This window comes from Camellia sinensis, chromosome 1, assembly GCF_055761805.1.
Source record: "Camellia sinensis isolate YWXY chromosome 1, ASM5576180v1, whole genome shotgun sequence".
Taxonomy (NCBI): Eukaryota; Viridiplantae; Streptophyta; class Magnoliopsida; order Ericales; family Theaceae; genus Camellia; species Camellia sinensis.
The window spans coordinates 179,200,471-179,227,310 of record NC_138961.1 but is presented as its reverse complement, the minus strand read 5'-3'; the positions used below and the strand labels follow the sequence as shown (position 1 = coordinate 179,227,310).

At 36.2% G+C, this 26,840-nt stretch overlaps 1 protein-coding gene across 4 annotated transcripts in view; it reads right to left on the bottom strand.

The window, feature by feature from the left end:
- LOC114273354 (programmed cell death 2 C-terminal domain-containing protein) overlaps window positions 1-26,379 on the bottom strand; it is a 32,634-nt gene extending 6,255 nt beyond the window's left edge. The window contains exons 1-9 of one of the 4 annotated variants that reach the window (XM_082889660.1): window positions 26,034-26,273; window positions 25,795-25,885; window positions 24,351-24,451; window positions 24,144-24,227; window positions 23,916-24,013; window positions 21,979-22,295; window positions 14,670-14,904; window positions 12,236-12,440; window positions 11,137-11,216 (exon numbers count right to left, since the gene is read on the bottom strand). In XM_082889660.1, coding sequence (XP_082745786.1) covers window positions 11,137-11,216; window positions 12,236-12,440; window positions 14,670-14,904; window positions 21,979-22,295; window positions 23,916-24,013; window positions 24,144-24,227; window positions 24,351-24,443 — 1,112 coding nt within the window. In that variant the 5' untranslated portion in view covers window positions 24,444-24,451; window positions 25,795-25,885; window positions 26,034-26,273. Of the gene's footprint in view, window positions 1-10,963; window positions 11,217-12,235; window positions 12,441-14,669; window positions 14,905-21,978; window positions 22,296-23,915; window positions 24,014-24,143; window positions 24,228-24,350; window positions 24,452-25,794; window positions 25,886-26,033 lie in introns of those variants that run through there. The other 3 variants (XM_028215121.2, XM_082889653.1, XM_082889664.1) reach the window with 3 other exon arrangements.
- Window positions 26,380-26,840: the final 461 nt, after the last annotated feature.

Genomic DNA, 26,840 nt, shown 5'->3' with positions numbered 1-26,840 from the left:
AATACAGAGAAAATACAGAAAGCAGAATGTGTAGTGCAGGTTACAGAAAGTACAAATGCGAAGTAGAAATCAGACTATGTGTGTGCACTGTACGGTGTGTGCAGTGTACAAAAAGTACAAAGTAGAAAGCACGGCAGAGAATGTAAAGCAGAAAAGTAAACCTCCCAGGCTCTCAAATAGCCGCCAACTCTATTCCCGCTCCTACAGGATGTCGAGCTCATATAGCAGTACAGGGTAGCGAGGCCAACGCCGCCCCAGCCGTAATGCCGGACCTGAGACAAGTCCACCAAAGCACTCAAAAGATATAGCCTGACTGTGTTTGCCCTATCGGCGAATAAGGTAGTGCCAAAGAGGAACATCAGGAAGCCTCGGGCATACTGCTCGGTCTCCTCTACAGTCTCTAGAGCTGTCTCTCTAAACTGGTCTGCAAACCAGCTGTATCGAGCTGTCCCCGATCGGAAGATAGGTGGGCGTGCCCCTAGCAAATAGATCTAGGCAGCCTCCCACTCACCCATGTCAGTATCATATGGGATCGGCCGACCTCCTACCTCGATGCCCGTGAGCATAGCAAAATTGTACAGGGTCATCGTTATGTCTCCCTCGGTAGAGAAAATAGAAAGAGTTGGTGGTTTCCCACCATCTTTCTACCAGCGCACCAAGTAGGGACCTGCTCACCATGAGGTGCGACAACCCCATGCAGAATAAACCAAACCCCGCCTCGTTGAGGATCTGGCGGACACCAACAAGGAGGTCCATGTACAACTCTCTCACAGATATGGTCCCATATCCTCAAGTAAAATGAGAGTCCACCTGTGATCAGAGTAAGCAGATGGAAGGCATTGTAAGAAATACAGTGCGTGAATGTGTTTGGGATGAGTAGATGAAAACAGTGCAAAAGTACGAGCTATACAGGAAATGTAAAGTACATCACGGAAAATGTAGGGAAACAATGCGTACCTCGAAGGCACCATAGGATGAGTGAGATTCTGGCTCTCGCAGCAAGAGATCATCTAGTGCGCCTCATGCGAATCCACTGAAATGACAGACTGTATCGGGCTGTAGTATGTGCGCCTCGAGATGGTATATCTCTGGGTCGAATGGTTAGACTCTGGGTAATAATGGTATGTGCTCGGGATCTCCCTCCATCCCTGGAGAACCTCCGTTGTGGGGAATATCATCTGCCATTTGGAAAGAAGGTGAGAAAGTAGGCGAAAATGAGCAAAATATGTGGAAAATGCCAAAAGTCAACTCTCGAAGAGAGAAAATGAGAGAAAAAGTCAAGCCCGGGAAAAAGCGCCAAACTCAAGACAAACTCAAAGGAAACAAACCTCAAGCGGCGAAAATGAAGAAAAAAACACCAAAAACAAATTCCAATTGGTTCAAAATGGATGAAATCAAGAGGTTTTAGCAAATCAACTTCGCGTGGGGCGTTGGAAAACGCGTAAAAAGCTCGGATCTAGAGGGGAAAAGTGTCTAAAGAGGAAGGGGGAGCAATTTCGGCAATGTAGGTGTGAACAAATGAGGTTTGGAGATGTGTACTTAAAAGATCTATGTGCAAAAAGACCAAAATGGCCCAAATTGCCACAACTGGCCGACGGCCACCATTTCTGGCCAACAGAATTCCTTAGTGGCTGGCAAGTGGCCAACACTTCTTCAGGGTGGCCGACAAGGTTTCAGTGTTCTCCCTGTGTGTTTTTATGCTATTTTGTGTCCTTGGTTCTCGAGAATGTGCAAGGGAAGTTCACTTTTTAGGTCAAAGTGTCTCTACAGAAATTTCGAACCATTGTTTTCAGTCCATGACTCATCACTAGTCGGTATGAATGAGGTGTATCCTTTTTGACATATATTGTTACTCCTCCGAGAGGTAAATCAAAGGTTGCAATTGAATCGGTTTTGTTAGACATGTTTTTTACCATTGCATAGAACGTGCATTTTATTCGGTATTTTGCATCAAGCATGTTGTTAATCCTCACATTGTACATGCATTTTCGCGATTGATTATTATGTGCATCCTATCCTATTGCATAGAATATGGTTTTCTCTATCTCTTGCATGGAACATGCTTTTGTTATTACTACATAGAACATGCTTTGCCAATCTTGCGTAGAACGTGCACGCTTGCTATATTATGCTTGTTAAGTTTCTTTTTTATGCAGGCACGATATTGTATGTACGGTTCATCCAAAGCTGGTGCAACCAGACGATATTGTATGTATGGTTCATTCAGAGGAGTTCCAGGTGAGACAACTCCTACCCTTTGATCCCCCTTGTTTTGATTAGAAGCATTTGGACGTGTTCCGATGCTTATACCACCCTGTTTTGGTTAGAAACATTAGGACGTGCTCTGATGTTTATACCACTCCCCGGTTAGAAGCATTTGAAATGTGTTCTGATGCTTATACCACCCTGTTTTGGTTAGAAACATTGGGACATGCTCTGATATTTATACCACCACCCGGTTAGAAGCATTTGGAACGTGTTCCGATGCTTATACCACTCCATTTCCCTTCTCGCGTGTGACGCGTTAAGATGCTTCGATTAGAGACATTTGGGTGTGCCCCGGTGTTCTCGTTACCCCTTTTTCCTTTCGCGTGTGGCGTGTTAGGACGCTTTCTGTTAGAAACATTCGGATATGCCCGGTGTTTACACAGCTCTCTTCTCCTCTCGCATTCGACACGTTAGAACATTTTATTTAATGCATTCGGACGAGTTTCGATGCTTATACTACCCTTTGTTTTGGTTTCATATATTTGGACGTGTTCTAATATTTATCACTACTCTCTTCGATTCGGAACATTAGGGTGTGTCCCTGGGTTCACACCATCTGTCTCCTCGCGTGTGCCACGCGTTAGGATCTTGTTTGACACCTCGGGTGCAACCAATGGTTGTGTTGTTCTTTGCCTTTCCTGCGTGATACGTAGCTAAGATTGCATAACTTTCTTACATCCTTTCTGCATGAGATGTGGTTTGGTTCATGTTTACTTACTTCTTTACATATAATGAGATAGCTGTAGCATTTCTTTGCATAGCACTTTCATCTAGACTTTCATTATAGCCTCATTAAATAATCATAAGTTATGTTGTTGCATCGTATATATCATTTTGCATCTTGCCCCAGAACTACGCTGATTTGATTCCTTGCAAAGGGATACGTAGGCAGCCTGCAGGCACAACCGTTCTTTGTTTTGTTTGGTTGTTTGTTCGAGTTTTCGGCCTTGTCAAAATGGGTCGTCTCTGGTCTTTGACATTCACTCCCGTCATTTCATGACTTCCGAGTTCTATCAAAGAGGTGTAACTGTAGACATCCCATTTTTTACGGACATCAAGACTTGGACGTCATCGTTTGTGCATTCGATGATTGTGCTCGTTTGAGCTCGTTTGGAGCGCCCAAAGTCTTCGACGGAACACCTTGTCTTTGAGCCTCTAAACCTTTTTGTTTTGTACTTGTTTTTGAGCCAAACCTTGTTGCCTCTTGCCTAGAAGGGGGAGGGATCTTGTCAGCCAGTCCTAGGCCTTGTCGGCCACTGTTTGTGCTTGTCGGCCACTTGTGATGGCCGACGGCCACTTGAGGTGGCCAATCGGCTACTGAGAGTGGCCGACGGCCATTTGTCTCCTTTTTTAGATATTTGTTTGCCTGTTGTGCCAGCTATTGTTCACTGAAATGCATCTCCATACACGTGTATGGAAGGATGAATACAAGTTTCAATCTTGTTTTTCTATATATAGGGGGTGCTCTCCCCTATTTGGAGAGGTTAGAAAATTTGGATCAAAATTCTCCCTCTCTCTCTAGATTTCTCTCTCTCTTTTCTTGTTTTGTGCTTGGTAGTTAGTTTCCTCTACACCTTTGCACATTACCCCTTAACCAAACTTGACCACCTTGGAGCTGAGGTCTCTTGGAGCCTAGTTTGAGCTTTTGGAAGGAGGTTTGAGCCTAAAATTGAGGCTGTTTTGTGCTGTGCTTCAAGAGGTATAAGACTCACCTTGTAAGCTTTGTTTTGACTACTTACTTTGCCATCTTTTTGTGTTGTTTTTGAGCTGGTTTTCAACTACAAAAAACTCTATTTTTTTAGGCTTAACATGATGGTTTGAGGCTATTTTGTGCTAAGAGGTGATCCACCCTTCTTGTTGCTTAATTGTGTAAGCTTTTGTACCATTTTTTAGCATATTCACATAAAACTTTTTGGGCCTTTAAACCGCTGAAATTCAGAGTTATTTCAGTGGTAAAAACTTTTTTTTGAAGTCCAAAATTGGAAGGGTTAGCCTTCCCTCCTTGTGTCTTGTTTGCAAGCCTAGATTAGCTTAACATGTGAGCATGTTTTTCTAGCATTTTGTACTTTAATCTCAGCACGTTTTTGCTACTGTTTTGATTGGTTTCAGCACTGTTTTGAGCTGGTTTGGTCCTTTGAGGCTTGTATTGTGTGGTTGTAGTGTAAAGAGGCTTCACTAGCTTAATGTTTTAGGCTTTTTAGCATGAATTTCATGAGTTGCTTGCATGTTTTAGTGTCATTTTGCAATATTGAAATCTCTGCAATCTCCCTCTATTCTTTACTTCTTCATTTATATTGAAAGTGGCCTTGAACCCCTTGTTGGCTTGAGTGTGAAATTGAGACCCTCATGCCTAATGATTTAATTCCTTCAGAAGTTCATTACCAACAGCATGAGGCGTCTTTCATGCTCAAGGTACTTATGGTTTAAGCCTTCTTTCCATTAGAGGACACTCACCTTTTGGACTAATTAATTAAAGAATGGATTGGTAAGTTAAAATGTGTAAACAAAATGAACAAAGTAAAAGAGGCAAGATAAAGCATCTTTGTGTTGCATTGCATGTTTTCGGATCGGACATTAATTCGAACACGAGAAAAATTGGACGTTTCATACTCAAAGTGATGAAACGTGTCACTTTTCTTGGTCACCATCACCCTTAGTCACCATCACCCTTGATCATGCATAATAGGGTTGTGGTTTTGTCGAGTCTTGTTTTGCATTCATTAACTTGTGCAAGCTTGGCTCCTTAGCTATCATGCATTGAAAATGCTTGGTTGATGGTTTGAGGGCTGAGAATTACACTTCTTTGAACTTGTGTAATGATAAGGAGAGTAGCAATGCACACAAACCATGAGAATACACTACTTTGCCTCTATTTGCTCTCTGTTGCAGCAAAAAAGAATGTTCAGGGCATGGGTGGCCGACCGGCCAGAAGTAGTGGCCGACGGCCACTAGCAGTAGTCAACGGCCACTAGCAGTAGCCAACCGGCCAGTTGTGGTAGCCGACGGCCACCTTTGGTAGCCAACCGGCCACCAATGAAAAATTGCACAAGTATGCTCCTCAGTTGGAGCAAAGGCATTCTGGGAGTTGGCATAATTTTCAGTGATCAAACGAGTGCAAATAGAGGCATCAGATGGCAAGACGGTGGTATTTTCGGGTGAAACAACCGAGCATGCGTGCGTCCCTCACCCTTGAGGCTATTTAATTGTTTTAGTTAGCTTAGAATAGCTAGTTAATTCTAATGCTGTAATTATTTAGTTAATTAATTCGTTTTGTAATAATTAGCTTAATTCGGTTTGTAATATTTAGCTAGCTTAGAATAGTTATTTAATTTGTTTCAATTGTTGTAATAATTAGCTAGAATAGTTAATTAGTTTTGGTTTGTAATAGTTAGCTTAATAAGCGTAGCTAGTTAGCTTATTCATTCGGACCCTCCTTCGCGAGGGCATAGTGTTGTAATGTGTGTGCGTGTGTGTATGTCTTCCAACCTCACGTCTTTCTCCCTTTTATTTAATTGCTTTTGATGGATAGATTAGGGATCATGTTTTGATTAGCATACTTTATGTTTCCATGCTTGCATCCATACATTGTATTGCATGCACCGAGGTTCGGCGCATCATTCAAACTGCATTGCAATTTCAATAAATTCTTTGAATACGTGTTTCAAAGCATACTATCAAAGTGTTACAAATGCCATATTAGTAGCTGAGCCTATTTAGTTGCATTATTGCATGTGTTGCATTAGGCATCTTGTATAGTTAGGATCATGCATCTTTCTAACTAGTTTTTTGTTTTGCCTTGTAATACTCGGTGAATTTTATGCTTTAGCATACTTGCATGAGTGTGATTTCCATATTGCTATGATTAGCATGCTTGCCGTGAGGCTATGTGCTTAAATGCTAAACTGTTGTGGATGAAGGCTTGTTGTTTGAATTGGAACGGTTCAACAAATATAAGTTTTAAGCCCACTTTGTTGTGGCAAATCATGTTTTAAGCCCATCTTGTTTGATGGCAAATCTGCGCTTTAAGCCCACTTGAGGGTGGCAACTTCAAACCATTTTCGCAAACAAACATGAGTTAAATTGTTCCAAGTCTTGCAAATTTAGTCTATACTTGCTTGTGTGCGTCACATAGTAATGTTAGCTAATAATCGGAATAAGAACACATAATGTTTATAAAACATCATATCATAATTAATAGAGGCCGATCCTTTGATTGGGCGAGCGGGGATGCTCTTTCCATGACCTTCCTCTCTCGTACCTAAGTTCCCGAGTCGAGGCAACTTTGGTGATGACGGACACGTGGCCTTTGGCACGAGTCAAGGTTTTCTAAATTTTTTCAAAAATAAAATATTTAAGTGGCGACTCTGTAATCTGGCAAAACAGTCCAATTTTGAAATTATATGATTTAAAATCGATTTTCCAAAAAGATTTGTCGGATTTAGACTCTTTGGTGTTTATCGGTTTCACATTGCACTTTGTGAGATTAGATTCAGAACTGCGGGAGTCCGAACTGCAATTATTTTATATTTTCTATTTTTTGAAAAAAAAATTCAAAAAATTTTTTGTTTATTTTTATTTTTGAAGAAAAATATATTTTTTTATTCATTTATTTTTCAAAAAATAATTTTTGTTATTTTATTAAATATTGGCCAAATAATTTGTTATGATTTAGATACATATGGCAATCTAATTTTTTTTTAAATATTTAAAAAAATTAAAATATTAAAAATATGTTTATAAAATAAAATAAAGTATTGAAAATAAAATATATAATTTTATAAATTTTTAAATATTTACAAAATATTTTTTTAAAAAAAAATATAGCACGGAAATGTATGAAATACAATGCACATTAAAATAAATAAATAAATAAATATTTAAAATATAAAATATTTACTCTAAGAGAATTTTTAAATATTTTAAAAAATTTCAAAATACAACTCAAAACTCTTTTCAAAACTTATAGCTAAACAAATTTTTTTTTTTCAAAACTTGACTTCATACTCAAATCATGATTCTAAAAATAATTTTAAAAAAAAATAAAAAGAATATATTTTTTTTAATTTTTGTTTGTAAATAGAGTTTTGAAAAGAGTTTGGTTTTGAATTTTAAAAAGAGTTTTGAGTTGTGTGTTTAGTTATGAATTTTGAAAATAATTTTTAAATTGAGTTTTGAGTGGTTTTGAATTGTGTGTTTAGTTATGAATTTTGAAAAGAATTCTAAAATATTTTTATTAGAATCATAATTTCAAAACTAAACCAAATGTCTGATCAAAAAAAAAAAACTAAACCAAATGCATGCTTAGATTTTTTAGATTTTAATACACTTTTTTAGTATTATCTTCAATATAAGCAATTGGCAAACAATTTTTTTTTTCTTTTCTTTTTAACGTGAAAGTTAATTATATAGGCAATTGCCAAAAAGGTTGAGTCAAAAAATATGTGAATTAATTATGAGAGTTACACTTATTAGTAGTAGTAGAAACCAACTTCTTTCGGCATTGTCTCTAAGAACTAGGAAGTGGCTATACATAGACTGATTAAATTCATATTTATTATTTACTTTATCTTATGTTGCTTCGTGTGTACTTACTTTACCAGAAATATCATCATCATCTGAAATTGAATTATACTATCAAATTCGGCCACCGACACAGCTATTACTCCTCTCCCTTTCATTAGTAAATCCACGAGGACGACACAGCTATTACTCCTCTCCCTTTCATTAGTAAATCCACGAGGACATCACGAGGGGACAAAGTTGTTGCGATTATCAATTTTTTAGATTGCGTATCCTATTTTGTATTTAAATTAATTTAGGATTATGTGAAGAGATTAACAAAAATTCTATCAATTTTGTAATTTAGTTAATTAATTTGTGCTTGTTCTTAATCCCCTGTTTTGTTTTGTGTATTCCACATTTATATGTAAACATGACAAGCTTCCACAAAATCCTTATGTTTGTAGAAACCATATATATCTATACTATTATTAAAAGTCAACAAGAACTTTGGAGTCCTGAAGCCTGGCTTAGAATTTTTTTTCTATTTTTCCTAAAATGACCATAACTTTTTAAATAATTATATTATTTTTACACTTATATCAATTTGTAGTTAAGGGAAATATGATAAATTCAAACCAATCAATTCCACTACCCTATGTTTCCAAACTACACAATAGTTCTAATCAGTTTCAACATCTTTGAATTTTGTTTTAAACAATTGAAACCTCAAGGGGACAAAAACATTATTAGAAACAAAGAGACGACCACATAGAGGAGTGAGAACCAAGGGAAAGAAAATACCTACATACAAATATACATATATATATATATATATATGTATTTATGTATATGTAGAGAGAGAGAGAGAAAGAGAGAGAGAGATCATTGTATTTAGGTATATGTTTAGATGTAGAGAGAGAGAGAGGTCATTGGCTTATTGAGTGCTTCTGGATAAGTATCGTTGTCTTCACTTCTACAAAAACCCATCATCATTGACAAGTCTCTCAAATTTCGCATTAACGTGTAAGTCTTGACCCCTAAAACCCCACATTGAAGGCACAGTTTTTGTGGCGTTGTTTTGTTTTCGTTTTGTTGTCACGAAGTGGTATTCAAACGACCCTAATTTGTTGGGTTGTCACTTTAGCACTCCCTACTCTAGAGAGAGAGAGAGTGAGAGATAGTTGATTTTCTTATTGACCTCAACGTTGTAGAGGCAACTCTCTGAACTACGGCTCTCATTGTTGTTGTGTTTGATTTTTCCCCTTTCTTTCTCGCTACCCAAACACAATTTCCGTATGGTTAAAATATATCTAATGGAAGGTAAATTGCAAAGCATAAAATGTGTGCAATTATTTAGATTTAGACGTAAATAGTTTGGGGTTTTTCTATTTCACTTTTTAAGCTTCTGTTTGTTTTTGTGTATAAATTCATTTTTTAAAAATTTGATTTGTTTGTTTATGTGTGTTTTAAAATAAAAAATCCACTGTTACATATGTTTTGGATTTGTATTATTTTCTATTTCATGTGCTTTTGTATTTTTATATTCAATTTTTTTAAATTACGAAGCAAAAAAATGTGTGCAATTTTTTAGACTTTAAAAGTTTGGGCTTTTTTCCTATATAACTTTTTTGAGCTTCTGTTTATTTGTGTGTATAAATTCAGTTTTTGAAAGTTGGTTTGTTTGTTTACTTGATTTTGTGTGTGTGTGTGTGTGTGTGTTTTAAAAAAAAAAAATCAATGTTCTTAATTTTGTATTTGTGTGTTTATAATTTACGTTTTGAAAAAATTAGTTTGTTTGGTTGGGTATGAGTTCAAGCCTTGCCCATTACTTTGTTTAACTTTTTTTAAAAAAATAAAAAACAGTGCCACATGGCATGAGGAGAGTAAAGCTTCAGAACACCATAAGAGGTGTTCACTTTATAATAGTATAGATAGATATAGATATAGAGAGAGAGAAGAGAGATGGTGAATAGTTTTTATACAGAAAGTGTTTAGACATTATAGAAGCTCTGTTTTTTTTCCCATAAAGACATATATCTAGAAAGGCCTACCCATTCATGAAAGGTACCAATTGAATACACCCGTCAATCATGTTTTTAATCTGAACGGTTGATCAGGTGATTAAAAAATAAGAACAAACCAATGATTTGATTTGTCTTTGATAAATCATGAGGTCTCAACTAACCATTTTCAAAGAAAACAAAAATACAGCTCATTCCCAACAGTTTCTTCAAGTAAAATTGCCACTCACTCATCACCCTCTTATATCCTTTTCACATGCATCAAAAATAAATAAACTAAAAAAGTACATTCTACGATAACCCAAACATAATACAATTACTTCTGTGATAAATTACTAATCTCATTCATTATCTTATGTTGTATTAATTCTATTCATAATCTCATTTAATTATGATCACAAAATTCATATTGATAATCAAACAAGACCTAAAAAAGAGAACTGAAGCTAAGTGTAACTCGAGTAATTATGCCATCGCCATAACAGAGATGGAGTGCAATGTGCAAATTTTCCTCTGGGGGAAAACTGTGCACAAAATGCAAGAAAATGAAATTGAAACTATTAAAATTGATTTTAGTGAATGACCTTTGCCAAAACTAGTGTTGTTCTCTAGCTACTAAAACTACACAATATAAACTTGAGATTTGTCTCTCATTAAGGTCGTAATGCTCTGTTTTTGGAGAAGGATTTGTGGAGAGAAGGGAAAGATGAAATATATATATATATATATATCTTGTGTTTCATTCACTTTTTCCTTCCCTTTATTTAAGCCTTCACAAATCTAAGATCCAACTACAACCTAGCCTGAGTGAAATGCAAAATTTACACATCCGGTCTTGAGGTCCTAATATCTTCCCATTAATCTTCTCTTCGTATGACAACACTAAGACTGCGTTTGAATCGACATCTAAAAAAGCCACCTTATTGGCTTATTTTGGTTCACATCATCTCTTTATTTTTCTACGCATATTTTTGTAATAAACAAAAAAGCCAACTTATAAGTCATACCCAAAAAGCTAAATTTATTTCTTGATTTCCTATCATTTTCCTTTCCCTCCTTTCTTTTCCTTTGGTAAATTCCTCCACAAATCTATGAGCCAAACATAACCCATCAGTCTCCAAAGTTCAATTCCTCCCCCCCCCCCCCCCCCTCCCCAAAAAAAAAAAAAAATGTGAAAGGACAACCTCTGATCTCATTTTCTGTAATCAAACTAGAAACAAAATCATTATCAACACAACCTCCAACATACTCAATTCATGATTACCAAAAACAGTACTACGATTCATGTCACAAAAACTATATATTACAAAATAAACATGTGATAAAATTCATGCTACTGACTTACTCGCATTGTACTATAACAGCCTCCTCTGCTACAATCCAGCCTTCAGAGTCGAAGTTCTCTTGATTGGACTTGGAACAGCTCTGATCAAAACAAGAACTGAATCGTTATCTAGCTTAAAACAAAATAAGCAGTTTGATAAAGCCAAACAAACATAAACAATCATCCACACAACTACCAACAGACATGAAATAATCTATTTGTCACCACGTAAAATTGAAAGCCAAACAAACATAAACATAAACACTATCTCTCCTCTTTATTCTCTTGCTAAGAAGCACCAACACTTCTGAGGAGGAAACGTGTCGTGTCCAACACCCATGTCGAACACCGACACTCTTTATGTCCAATACTTTTTCAATGTATCTTAATTAAAAAATCAAATTCATAATAGCCGACAATTTACGGACACTTCCTGAACCCTCCAAGCACATCCTATGTGATGAATCTCTTCAAAATATGTTTTGAAACATTTACAAGATGAACGCATCATGTGTATTATAATGTTCTATAATTGTTATGAGAATGATATGTTGATGATCAAGTTATGAAATATATGAACTTTTAAAAATATAATTAGTGTTATGTTACCTATTTTTCATTATCTTTGAATAAATTATTTATATGTGACATAATAAATTTGTAAAAATTTAAAATTTTAACATAGCTCAAGTGTGTCGTATCCTACATTTTTTTAAAATTAACGTGTTGGCATATCCATGTCGTGTGTCCATGTCTATGCTATTTGGTTCTCTTACATTACTTCAAGTAATGGTTCATGAATCATTACCATTCATAACCACTAATCACAGATTTTAATTTTTTTTTCTTTTTGGTGAATTTCACAAAAAACTTCAATAATTTCCAGTCAACTGTTCATTCCATCTGCTCTGCCCCACAGATGTCTCGAATAAAAACTATCATATCACTTGTTAAGAAAATTAAGGAGTGCTCAAAATATAAGTTTTGCAGTAGGCAGTTTTTAGGGTCGATCAGATCAATTCAGAGAAAGCAATTTGCTATTGAAAACAATTACATGTGAACAACTATATATAACATGCTTTGTATTTATTTATTCATCAACATAGTTAAAAAAACCCACCTCAGAACAAGTGTATACAATTAATGTCATCCAGTTCCAGTTCTCCAAAGAATATTCCTGACAAGCACGAGCTTCTTCCTGTAGAAAATACAACACTGGGGACATCAACTGCATTTCGTAATGCCTTGACCCACCACAGAGCCTGCATGTCCCCAGATCTCCAGCCCCTCCTGTAGCAAACAGTGCCTTTCCACCATATGAGTACCTGAGTGCAAAATAGCATGAAAAGATTGTCCAAGGGCAGGCAAAACAAATAAATAAAATGAAGCAGTAGAAGAAGTCAATGGGAAGCATCTTGTTTCTCAGTTTTTTATCAACTCTCTCTTTCTCTTACTTTCCTTTTTTCACTACTTTTCTTCCTTCAGTGTATCAAGATACTAGGAAATGACCAGATGTTATTACATGTTAAAAATAGCATTCAGCCTACAAGGCAAGCTTAACCAAAATCGTTGGTTCAACAATAAGAAATTGTACCAAGCAAGCTACCGACATGAAGAAAAACACATAAGGCTATGTTTGGATCATGGATTTGGGTAGGAATTTGGAAAGGGAAAGAAAAAAGTGAGGGAAATGTGAATGAAATATAAGCTAAATTTTTCCTCTATTTTCTCTCCTTTTCCTTTCTCTTTCAAAATCCCTACTCAAATCCATGTTCCAAACACAACCCAATACTTCAAACAATAAAGAAAACAAGCCGAAAAAAGGTTTCATTACTATGCAATGTGCACCTTAGGTAGAGCCTAAGCCACTACCTCTCAGAGAGCACATTAGCCATAGAGACTTGGAAGCAAGGATGCTATGGGAGATTTTCATTTGCATGGAAGTTGCTATGGAAGAGTTTCACCGGCACCATATTTGTGTTGGACAAGATACATAACATAACTTGGAAGATTCAAGAATGCTGTGGAAGAGTTTCATCGACAATGAGAAAGCTTTCGACGACAATGAGAAAGCTTTGGACGACAATGAGACCAAGGAGACAATGAAAAATGGACTTCATAGATCATTTGGTCAACCAGGTGAACTAGCATTGGAAGTTTGTTGGTTGAAACTGGCGCTACTGACATAGATTGGTTGACTAGGTAGGTCTATAAGATTGTCAGAACCACTATGGACCGACCCAAACTCTTAGACCCCCATGTGGCAAACCACTTTGACTTTTCAACACCTTCAAACCCTGGGATGGAAAATGGAACAAATACAATTTTCTATAAAAATAAAATAAAAGAACTGAGCATGACATGGCCCCTCAACCTTGATGTCCTAATCTCAAGTTCCCTGATTGACTTGATTTGAAGGTGTTGGTTGATAATCTTTTAAGTTCTGAAGTCTAAAAAATTTAGTTGATCTTATACCAAGTGCATTCGATAATTTATACTGACTTAAAATTGAAAATCCACTAGCCAATCAGATTTTGGAAGTTCTTTTTTTATTTTTTGTCAACAACAAAGAAAATTGTATGAGAGAGCATACCAACAGGAGCCCCACTCTTGTACAATCAAATAACACAAGAAAAGAAAGAAGAAAAAAATACAAAAGAAAGAAGCAACCGCCCTCAATTTCCCCAAAGACATCACTCCAAGCACCACCCCAAAAAACATCTGTTATGCTTCATTTTGGAAGCTCATCTTTAAAAAAAAAACAAAATTCCCCATTAAGTGGAGAAATCAACAAGATCAACCCCTTGCCAAAGGAGAAGAGAAAGGGAAAAAAAAAAACTACAAAACATAAAGAAAATAAGCTAAACCTTGCACCAAAGCAGTATCCAATTGGTCCCTCAACCTTCATATTAAAGCCTCAAGTCTCTAAGTTGTCATGATGTCAACCTGTTGGTTGATAATCATGTTAAGTGCATAAGCATAAAAATTTCAGTGAATCTTATATGAGGTGCATTTGATAACTTAGATGCCAAAGCCTAAAATGTTTGATTTATAGAGATTTGACTTATCACCGAGTCCTAAATACGCTTCATGGAAGATGGATTTTAAGTTCTAATCTTATGAATAAATCAACAATCAAATTCTTTATTTTCAAAACTTAAGACTTAAGGTTTAGCACTAAAACTTCTCATTAGTAATTTAACCTTTATCGAAAAACCTCTTAGCTCTTTCTCTAGACGTTGAAGACAAGAACCAGATGACAAACCAGCATAACTTTTTGGTTCAACTTATTGGCTCTAAGAAATTTCAAATTTTTGGAAATATTTACAAGGTCCACCAACACAAGCATATACAATTGTCTCTAGTTTAGGTCATCTCCTGGCAAGTAAAGCATGAGAATCATGGAAGTTGCTTTAACCATTACACCAGATGAATCAGAAGCAACTGGGATTATCCAATGCAACACTTGAAGAGGCAAGTGTTCGAGGACTTACCAAATAGTACCAATGATATAAGATTTGTTAATAAGGACTGGTTTTCAAGGGATTCAATACCTGAAACATTGCTCTGGGTATGCATCCATTCGTTTCTTGAACTTGAGGTAAGTCCTGTCAGCATTCAAAGCTCTATCATATTCATAACCCTCCTCTTCCCATGTTTCCTCATGTGCATGAACATCAAGATCATTTTGCTTTTCCTTGATGGAGAGCGAGGTATAACTCGAACAAATAGAAGTAACTTCCCTTGAGGATGCCTCTTCCTGGGTGTATATGTAGAAGCAAGGCAACACTAGAAGCAACAAACACATGAACCAGACATAACCATTTCAAAACATCACACATAGAAGCACCCCATTGCAATAATTAGATGTTGAGTCAAAACAATCAGGAAATCAAATAATTTTTACATAAAATGGAAATGACAAAAACACTTAGAAAATATGAGGAAGAAGAACTCCGAAAATATGAGGAAGAAGGGATATATTTCTGTTATATTCAAAACTTCTTATCTTACAAGACCAAATGACACTCCTTATATAGGAGATATTACAAACATCATTATAACCCATTATATGCCACTTACATATTATATATTACCACCATAGTTGTCAAATCGAGATTCGTATCGTGAATCGAAATGATCTTGTACCGAATCACGAATCGAATCGAATCGTGAATCGTAAAGATTCGGTCACTTTTTTAAAATTACTTAAAAATATATATTTACACATTTAGATGTTAAATATATCTTATGAATATGAAATATTTAGACTTAAATCAATGAAAATGTTATTTTGCGTGATAATCACATAGTTTAATAGGTAAGAAGTTAACAAAGATTCTTATGTAAGATCACTATCTTACTTAAGATCACTATCTTACTTTTTTTCTTTTTAGATATTTTTTATCAGCCATTCTTAATAAAGATAATAACCAAATAGACAAATTATCAATTTCCAAAATAACAATAATTAATAACGATATTGATATTTGGACAATAAGCATACGTACTTTTCTAAGTAACAGTGAGCAAATAATAAGAAAGAATTATTTAGAATATTTTATTTTAAAGCCTAAAACATTTTCAAAGGTATAACAGACCTCACATATGTAATATTCAATTATATTCAATTTAATAAAATAGTAATAGATAATTCATATTGTAACTTTAATCTTACACATCTTTAGAAGATATATTATGAATTTTTAAAGGGAAAAAAAATGAGAAGAAAGGTTAAAAATATGTTGGGTCTGACTGAATCTGATTGGATTCTATTAAAAATTTCATGATCACTAAAATAACAACAAATTATGTATATATGTTGGTTATTTTAGTATTAAACGCTATTAAAAGTTGTATTATGTCATTTTCACTAAAAACATGGAAAAAAAAATAGTCGAAAATATGCCGGACACAATAATTTAAAAAATTACATGAATCATAAAAAGTGAATTGAATCGTAAATCGATTGTGAATCGTGCGATTCACTAGAGATTTACTTCCAAAATAGATTCACCCATAGATTCGTATCGATTTTGCAAAAAATTTGAATCGAATCGTGAATCGAATCGCGAATCGTAAGATTTTGATAAAAAAGAGATTCACTTATAGATTCGTATCGATTTTGCAAAAATTGTGAATCGAATCGTGAATCGAATCGCGAATCGTAAGATTCTGATAACAGAGATTACCACTATCTACCACTATCATATTATATACATGCCACTATCTGCCACCAACACCACTATCATATTCTATACATGCCACTATCTGCCACCAACACCACTATCATATTATATACATGCCACTATCTTATTATATACATTAACACAAATTTCCAGCACTCCCCCTCAAGCTGGTTTGAAGATATCTTCCATAGCCAGCTTGCTAGTCAGCTTATCAAATTGCTTCTTGTATAGTCCTTTCGTTAGCACATCAGCTAATTGTTCACCTGTTGGAAGGTAGGTCATACAGATTATGCCAGCATTGATTTTCTCCTTGATGAAATGTTTATCCACTTCTATATGTTTTGTGCGATCATGTAGAACTGGATTATGAGCTATAGATATAGCTGCTTTGTTGTCACAATAGACCTTCATAGGTGTTGGGTGAGAAAGCTTTAATTCTTCAAGAATTCTTTTAATCCACATTACTTCACAGATTCCATGGGCAACAGCTCTGAACTCTGCTTCTGCACTACTTCTAGCTACCACATTCTGTTTTTTACTCCGCCATGTAACTAGGTTCCCACCTACAAAGGAGCAGTATCCGGATGTTGATCTCCTGTCTGTAACACTTCCTGCCCAGTCTGCATCTGTGTATACTTCAACTTGAAGATGTCCATGTTTCTTGAACAGTAAGCCTCTCCCTGGATTTCCTTTCAAATATCTTAAGATCTTATAAACGGCCTCAAAGTGCTCTGCCCCTGGTGAGTGCATGAACTGACTTACCATGCTGACTGCAAAGGCAATATCAGGCCGCGTATGAGACAAGTAAATCAATTTCCCTACAAGTCGCTGATATTGTTCCCTCTCTTTGACTTCTTCAACCTTAGCAGCTTGTAACTTCAAGTTAGGCTCGATCGGAGTCTCCACCATCTTACAACCAAGCATACCTGTTTCTCCAAGGAGATCAAGAACATATTTTCTCTGATTAACGAATATACCTTCCTTGGATCTTGCAAATTCCATTCCGAGGAAATACTTGAGGGCTCCCAGATCCTTAATGTGAAATTCTTTTGCGAGTTTCTCTTTGAGGGCTCCTAACTCTGCTTCATCATTACCAGTTAAAATGATGTCATCAACATAAACAATCAAAATTGCAATTTTACTGTCTTTTGAATGTTTATAAAATATTGTGTGATCTGCTTGACTCTGCGAGAAGCCACAACTGATAACTGCCTTCCCAAAGCGTTCAAACCACGCTCTTGGTGATTGTTTGAGTCCGTATAATGACTTGTTCAATCTGCATACTCTGTCGCTTCCAAGTCTCTGCTCAAATCCCGGCGGTAGGCTTATGAACACCTCCTCTTCAAGATCACCATTGAGAAATGCATTTTTAATGTCAAGTTGATGTAGAGGCCAATCTGAATTTACTGCAAGAGATAACAGTACTCTGATGGAATTTATTTTAGCAACAGGAGCAAACGTCTCCTGATAGTCGATCCCATAAGTTTGAGTGAAGCCTTTAGCCACCAGTCTCGCCTTGTATCTCTCAACGCTTCCATCTGCGTTACATTTTACCGTAAACACCCATTTACACCCAACTGTTTTCTTGTCTTTGGGTAAATCAACTATCTCCTAAGTACCACTTCTCCTTAAAGCATTCATCTCCTCCATGACTGCTAATTTCCAATTCGGATCATCCAATGCTTCCTGTATATTCCTTGGAACAAACAAGTGTGAAATCCTAGATGTGAAAGCTCTATGGTTTTTAGACAGTCTTTGATAGGAGAGGTAATTTGCAATAGGATGTTTAATGCAATTTCGGACACCTTTCCTAATTGCTATAGGAACATCAAAGTCGGAAATAGAAGGAATAGGATTACCTAAAATTTCGATGCCAGAACTCGGGTGGACATTCGGGTCATTAGGATGGACATTCGGGTCATTATTCCTCAGATGAAATCGCTTCCTAGTATAAACCTGAAGCTCAGAATTTAGATCATTTTGTAGTACTTCTCCCCCTAAACAAGAATCTTCTTGACTAGGCACCATAGAACTTGGTTCTCCTAAGTGATCATTATCAGACAGATGTGGTTTTTGTGTAGGATAAATGACATTGGGGAGCGGGATAGAAATATCCCAAAAATGGTCTTCTACTCCACTTGTTTCCCCCTGAAGAGAAGTGTTAGGGAAATAGGATTTTGTTTCCACAAATGACACATCCATACTCACATGAAATTTCTTGGTTTGAGGATCGAAACACTTATACCCCTTTTTGTTTGAGGAATAACCCAAAAAAACACATTTTATAGCACGGGGGTCAAGTTTTGAACGAAATTGACTGGGAACATGAACATAGGCAGTACATCCAAAAACTTTGGCGGGTAAATCAGAAAACAACCTCGTGTCAGGAAAAAAAGTTTTGAGACAATCAAAAGGTGTTTTGTATGTTAACACCTTTGTAGGCATCCTGTTTATCAAATAAGAGGCTGTTAAAATTGCTTCACCCCATAAATATTTAGGAACATGCATGTAAAACATTATAGCACGTGCTACTTCAAGTAAATGTTTATTTTTTCGTTCTGCAATGCCATTTTGTTGAGGGGTATCCCGACATGTAGATTGATGAAAAATCTCTTTTTTTTCCAAAAACTCACCCAACTGCTCATTGAAATATTCTGTTCCATTATCAGAATGTAAAATACCAATTTTGGTTTGAAATTGGTTTTCAATCATATTGTAAAAATTTGTGAATAAATTTTTCACGTCAGATTTTTTATTCATCACATAAATCCAACATAAACGGGTATGGTCATCAATAAATGTAACAAATCATCTTTTACCAGAAAGAGTAGTGATTTTAGAAGGGCCCCAAACATCACTATGAATCAAATAAAAAGGTTTGGAAGCCTGGTAAGGTTTTGGCAAATAAGTAGAGCGATGAAATTTTGCAAAAATGCAACTTTCACAATGAAAAGAAGAACAATCAATCCCTTTAAATAATTCTGGAAATAAATGTTTCAGATAAAGAAAACTAGGATGTCCTAGCCTATAGTGCCATAGCATTATTTTTTCTCGAACAGAGATTGAACTAGTACTATTAAAGCTCTGAGCTTTTTTATTACTAACAGGTACTTCATCAAAGTAGTAAAGACCTTCAAGCATCCTAGCACGCCCAATCATCATCCCCGAGTTCTGGTCCTAAAATTCACAATGGGATTCAAAAAATGTAACACGACAATTAGAATCCTTAGATAGTTTACTGACAGACAAAAGGTTACAGTCTAAGTTGGGGACGTGAAGAACAGCATTGAGATTAATTTTCTCAGTTAGTTTAATAAATCATTTTCCTGCAATAGGTGAAAAACTACCATCGGCTATTCTGATTTTGTCATGACCAGAACAAGGGAAATAGGTACTAAATAAATGGGAAAAACTAGTCATGTGATCGGAGACACCGGAATCTATGATCCACGGAGAGAAGTTTAGGCAAGAGAAGGCTTTAGGATTTCTACCTGTTTGTGCCAACAAAACACTAGGAGTACCGGATAAGGAGTTGGATTTTATCAGCTTTAAGAGTTGATCAATCTGCTCTTTGTTGAAGGGACCTGAATCGGCTTCATTAGCGGTAGGAAAGCCACGATTCTTCTCTCCTTGTTTGCTGCTTTTCCAGTTGACAGGTTTGCCATGGATCTTCCAACACGTTTCGCGTGTATAGCGAGGCTTGTTGCAAAAATCACACCAGACCCGTGGCTTATCATCAAACCTGCGCTGGTAATTTGCAGCCTTGTTGGCCGCAGCATCGCTAATTAAAGCAGAAATTTCAATTGATTCACCAGTACCTTTTTTCTTAAGCATGACGCTCCTTCGGCTCTCTTCCCTTCTGACTTCGGCAAATACTTCGCCAATGGATGGGAGAGGAGGTCTGCCAATAATTCTTCCTCGCACTTCATCGAACTCAATGTTGAGGCCGGCAAGAAACTTGTAAATACGGCTGTCTTCCACAGTTTTCTTGTGGTGGTTGCAGTCGTCAACCGATTTCCATTCGTATGTGTTGAAGATGTCAAGATCCTGCCACAACCTTTTCAACGAATTGAAATATTTGGTGACGGAATCATCTCCTCGACGAATCTCTCCCAACTTCAAAGTTAATTCGAAAACTTGAGATTGATTTCCTAGGTCAGAATACATCTGACTAACATTATCCCACAACTCTTGTGCAGTAGTATAGCACATGTAATTAGAGCTTATATCCTCCTCCATGGAATTGACCAACCATGTCATAACCATGGAGTTTTCAGCGTCCCAACTGTCGAACAGCGGATCATTAACAGCAGGAGCCTTCTTGTCACCAGTGATGTAACCGATCTTTCCTTGCCCACGGATATACATCCGGACAGATTGTGACCAGCGGAGAAAATTATCACCATTTAGGCGGATGGTGGTGATTTGGACAGAGTGAGAGTTGGAAGTTTTCACCGGAATGGCAGCGGCAGGGGTTGAAGTGGTTTCGGACGTGACTTCCGACATGGCTATGACGGTTTTAGGGCTGCTGTGTTTTTTGTTGCTCTGATACCAACTTAGAAAATATGAGGAAGAAGAACTCCGAAAATATGAGGAAGAAGGAATATATTTCTGTTATATTCAAAACTTCTTATCTTACAAGACCAAATGACACTCCTTATATAGGAGATATTACAAACATCATTATAACCCATTATATGCCACTTACATATTATATATTACCACTATCATATTATATACATGCCACTATCTGCCACCAACACCACTATCATATTCTATACATGCCACTATCTGCCACCAACACCACTATCATATTATATACATGCCACTATCTTATTATATACATTAACACAAATTTCCAGCAAAAACCTTTTCAGGTAATCTACTAAGTTTACAGCAGATCATTTGTATCTGAATTAGGTAAGAATAAAAATTCACATAATGCGTGGGTCACTTGAATAAAAAACCAATCCATGGACTTCTCTTCCCTCATGAACCTATTGCTCTCTAGCGCACATTAAATGCTAAGAGAATTTCTAGACACACATAAATGGTGTCACCGTTATTCAAGCCTTGGAAATAATGAAGGTCATACCTGGTGTACAAGACTCCCACTTCTAGGTCTAGGAGAGGTAGCAGGTAGGCAGTTTTCCCCTCACTTTGTTGCTCGAGCCCGCACCACAAGGCTAGGGGTGAATAGCACTTGCCATCAAGCTAGGTCACGACCTCTAAACCATGGAAATAATCAAAGCACAAAGTATACAAGATTTTATGCCACAAATTTCCTTGATAAAGACACTTTCTACATGTCCTTTCATGTGAGAAAGCTAATAACCCAATCATATCATGAATTTACTAAACCATATCATGAGGGCATATCAGAAATAACTTCTCTTTCAACATTTTATGCTCTCTATGTCTTCTTTTTTTTAAATCTGCATTTGAAAACCAATTTAAGGCTTTGATTTCTATCTATCTTAAATGAACAGAAGCCAGTCATAACCAGCACTGAGCATAAAAGGCGTATTATCATGACACATTCAAACGACTACAATCATGGCTAACAAATTCATAAGAACCACTATAGTTAAAGACAACATACTTTTATAAACTAAGCACACTATCGATGATGGCAAAATTATGTTAAAAGTTCCTTTCAGAAAACGCATTATACCTGGTGTTTTATTATTGTGTACTCTTGTTGTATTGCTTACAGGCAAAGGCTCCACGTTAGACTTGGGATAACAATTGTTATTTTGTTTCTTTGGAAGATAAGTCAAGCTTGCAGCTTCAGAAAATGCCATACCCAACTCTTCTAGATCTATGTCATCATCATTTCCATCATCTTCTCTAGAGTCGAATGTCCATAAATCCTCCCGCCAATCACTGGTTGAATCTGAAAGGGAAGATGTAGCTTTAGGTACCACTTCATGACAGATTATATTTGACTCCTCAACACTGAAAGATTTCTGAACACGAAGAGCTCGCCAACTGCATATGTAACCAGAGTAACACCATAAAAAAGTATTAAATTTATCATTTATGGTCCTGAAAAGCACTTTACATTTAATTGATAAAAGATTAAAGGGAAATCACAGTTTACCCCATGTAATTTGTCATAAAAATGCATAATCCCCTATAGCCCAAAAGTCAGTTAACCCCTTTGTGGTTATGACTAAAATGTAAATTAACTGTCTGGGGTTTTCACACACCACAATTCTATTTTTTATTCTTAAAATTCAATTGTATTCCATCAAAATGACTTGAATGCTCTCAAAAGCCTTCTTTTTCTATTTTTCCTTTCCCTCTCCTTTTCTCTATCCTCATTCCTTCCTCACCACACGGTCATGGCCCATGGCAGACTTCCTACCATGCTCACATTTTTTTCAAGTCTCTTTCTGTTTCTTCTTCCTCATCACTTTCCTCCTTCAGCATTCGCCACCCACCCCCACCACTCCCGACTTTGCCTCAAATAAGAAGCACAGACACTTCTAAGAAAGTAACGTACCCGTGTCGTGTCTATGTTGGACACCGACACTCTTTGGACACTCTTAGAACACGTGTCCGTCACTTTTCAAAACGTGTCCTATTTTTAAATTTTTTTTAAAGACCCAGACACTCTTTGGACACTTGGAGGACAGACGTGTCAATCACATAAACACACGTGTCTATCAATTGAACACATGTGAAACTAATTATAAGTCTAAACAAAACAATTTAACATGTCGTTATGTCCGTGTCGTATCCGTGTTGTGTTACATATCCATGTTCATGCTTCTTAGCCTACCACCAACCATCACTATTGCATACCATTGCATCCGCCCTCTCACGTTCTTTACAAACTCAATCAAGAAATCCCCAAAAAGTGGAGGTATGCACACTGCACATAATGAATATTGAAAATAATGTGGTTTTGTCAACTGTAAGTGTCATGTTATCCAAACAAACTCTTTTAATGAATATTTGTGATCTAAGAAGCACAACACGGACACGGGAGACAATGATTCTCAAAAAATTAGGATATGGACACTGTGAGGATACTGCAAAAATATATATTTTATCCACTATGTGTGCGAATATAAATTCATGATACATAGATATGAGAGGCATCAATATATGTGGGTGTACATTTTTTATACTTTTCCCCTCTTTATTGCCATATGTTTTACTTTGAACTCAAATCAGCTTTCTAAAATTATTTAAAACTTACAAAGATGACCCGAAGCATGTTCAAACACAAGGCACGTGTCCATGAAATGTCTCCAACATGTCCTACAAAAAAATTAATAATTTTAAAAATTGACACGCCGCATAGCGTGTCAGGCATGTGGACATGCATGTCCCCACCATATTAGACACGAACACAGCACACATCTTGGAGTGTCGGTGCTTCTTAGTTTGTGATGTAGGACGATCATGGTGCTTCTTAGGCTATGTTTGGTTGAGTATTCAGCACAATATTGACTTTTTAAAAAATTCATTAATAAATTTACATATCAATCTAAAACCATAAAGAGTTAAATTGAGCTATAGGGGGCATGTGATTTGGGGGCAAACCACATAGTGTGAAACGTAATCTTCTTAAGATTAAATGAGAAATTTAAAGAAGACCTCATGGGAGAGCTCCCACATTTTGGCATTACACAACCAAAAACATAGATTGCACGTTCTTCAGTCTTCAAAGTTTTGCTCGAAACTGGAGCATAGACCTAAGGCCAAATTGTGTGTACATGTGTATGTGAGACAGAAAATTAGAAAGGTCAGTAAGAAAATTAGTTTCATCTAACCCTCATTCCAAATGATAGATGTTCAACAAGAAAAATCGCATGTATCTGAAACCTGTGAAACAAGACAGAGATTGCTTCCACATGCAATGCACAAAAGCAGATCAGGTCTTATGGCAGTATTTGGAATTGGCCAGTCCTGTCAAGAAGAGATTTTACACCTTAAAATTAAGCAAAGCATATCTTCCAATAACATTACTACATGCTACCACATCTTCCAATAATATTATTACATGCCACCACATCACATGCAGTAACTTACAGGAACTCCACCAATTTTTGTCGTATAATGATCAGATGCTTCATAATTATCATCAGCCCATGGTCCTGGCATCCCTAGAATGACTTCGGCCATCACTTACTCTGATAGAACATCAGCAGTGAGAATTAAATGAAATTTAGGGGATGTGAATAACATATGAACCAGGCCATAAGCATTCACATAATTCTACAATATGGGAATACCTTCAAATAATTCCCATGAAACGGAACAAATTCAATTGTAAACAATGAATGGATAAACAAAATATATTGTGTAACACAAAACAATAGTAAAAGAAGAAATTGTATGCAGACGTGCAAACATATATGAGGACTTCAAGGATGTCTCTAGAGTAAAACTTATCCCAATTTTGCAAAATGTGACCAGAGATTCCCACAACTAACCAAAATAATGATTTTTACTGGGAACCTTGCAATTGAGAATATATTTGCTTGCACAGTAATTATTTCAGGGTCAATGAAAATAACACCTTGGCTTTTCTTTTCTTTTTTTTTTGGACAAGTAGGAAGTATATTGAAATCAAACTGTTCAAAACACCTATATATCAAAAAAAGCTACTCAAAATTCTCTACAAATTCCAAAAAATTGGTTCAAGGAAGGATCAATACAACCCCAGAACCAACAATAGAGGGGTCTACACCATCAAAAGATCTTCCACACAAAATAGCCATCACTGCATTGTAATTTTTTTCTTAAATTAGCAACCTTCTTGTCATATGTGTGTTCTAAAGAATATGCACTAACTTATTTGTTAAACAAGGAGATAATTTTATGCAATATTCATAAAAGAAACTAATTCCAATACGGTCTTTCTACACAAAACAGTAAGGGACTCTCTGTTGGAACTTCTGTAATGTCATTATGCCCCCGAGGAAGATAGGATGAAGAATAGCGGCTTCCCGCCCCTATATATAAACTCCAAGTAGCCACCCACCCAGAGACTAATAAGTTCAGAAATAACATCTTATAAAACAATAAATATTATGATTTATGATATATGCAACAGAGTAGAAAAACTAATAGTGCACATAACATTTAAGAATCAGCAGTGGTTACAATAGGACCTCCAAATTTTGGAAATTAAGCTTACCCAGCAAGATTTGCCATAACCAATTAGCACTAAGTGAAAATATGTTCATGTGAAATCATTACTTTTGTAAAGGCATAATAATCTAAATAAATTTTTAGTCTTTTGTATTTGTTACTTTTTGGGTACACGTTTGAACAGTGAAATAACATGAATGGCGCGATGAATTTATATTTATGAAGTTGCAGGTAAGACATCTTGGTAATCATCTGTTTGGTTGCTAAGAAAGTTAAGAGAAACAAAAAATATATATTGGAAATCATGTTTATATACAACGTTTCAGCTCAAAACAAACAAATGCCAAAAACCCAATTCAATATAAGGAGAGAAATATACGCATGTAGCTTCACAAAAACACATAATCTCTCTCTCTCTCTCTCTCGTCTGTTCCCCAGAAATCACCCCTTTTATCGTTGCAGAGATAGAACTAGCACCACAACAATGGAAACACAAGATTAAAAAAGAACCCAGAAATCTAAAACAAAAATGGTTTTGCTCCAAAGAACATAGAATAATTGTGTGGAAGAAAAATCGCAGTAACTGATGGAATTGAATAGAAAGAGTTGAAATTTAACTCGATAAACTTTGAATCAATCCTGCTTTGAATCTCTCTCTCTCCCTGTCTCTCTCTCTCTCTCTCTCTCTCTCTCTCTAGTTCTTGGGTGGGGCTTGGGTAGAGAGAGTGTGTGGTGTGGGGGCAGCTGGAAATTTCAAGGAGGAGCAAGTTGAGGATCCATTACCGCCGCCGTCGCCTTTCCTCGCCGTCGCCTCGGCTCCGCCGTTGTTCTTGCTCCGTCGGTTAGGGTTATCAGCCTGAGAGAGAAAAGAAAAGAGGCAGACAGGAAAAAGGACAAAAACCAAAACGACGTCGTTTTGGAACACGGCTGGGATGGACGCAGTAAACAATGGCAGAGGATCCAGACTCATTTTTCTACTATCAAAGATCAAAGTAAGGAATAATAATTACATAAAACCACCATAAAGTTTTGGAAGTTTTTACTTAACCCTTAAACTTCAAAATATTGACAACTTGCACCCTGAGAAAGGTGTGAAAAATAATATATGTAAACAGAAAATTGTACAAAAAAAATCGTACACAATAACATGATAGATTTGTGTTATTTTCAAAATGTTATTGTCACATCATTTTTTGACTTTTTATATGATTTTTTTTTTTATTTACAAATCACTTTATGTGGAAATTCAACACACAACCAAATTAGTCCATGCGTTGGTGGTTCTATTTCCACGTACTCTTTTGCTCAGTCCACACATTAATTTTTATTTGAGTATCAACTACCATATAAAATTATATGATTTGAAATCAACTTATGAAAGGAAAATATGGTTCAATTTCAAATATTTACTTCTAAACAAAAAGT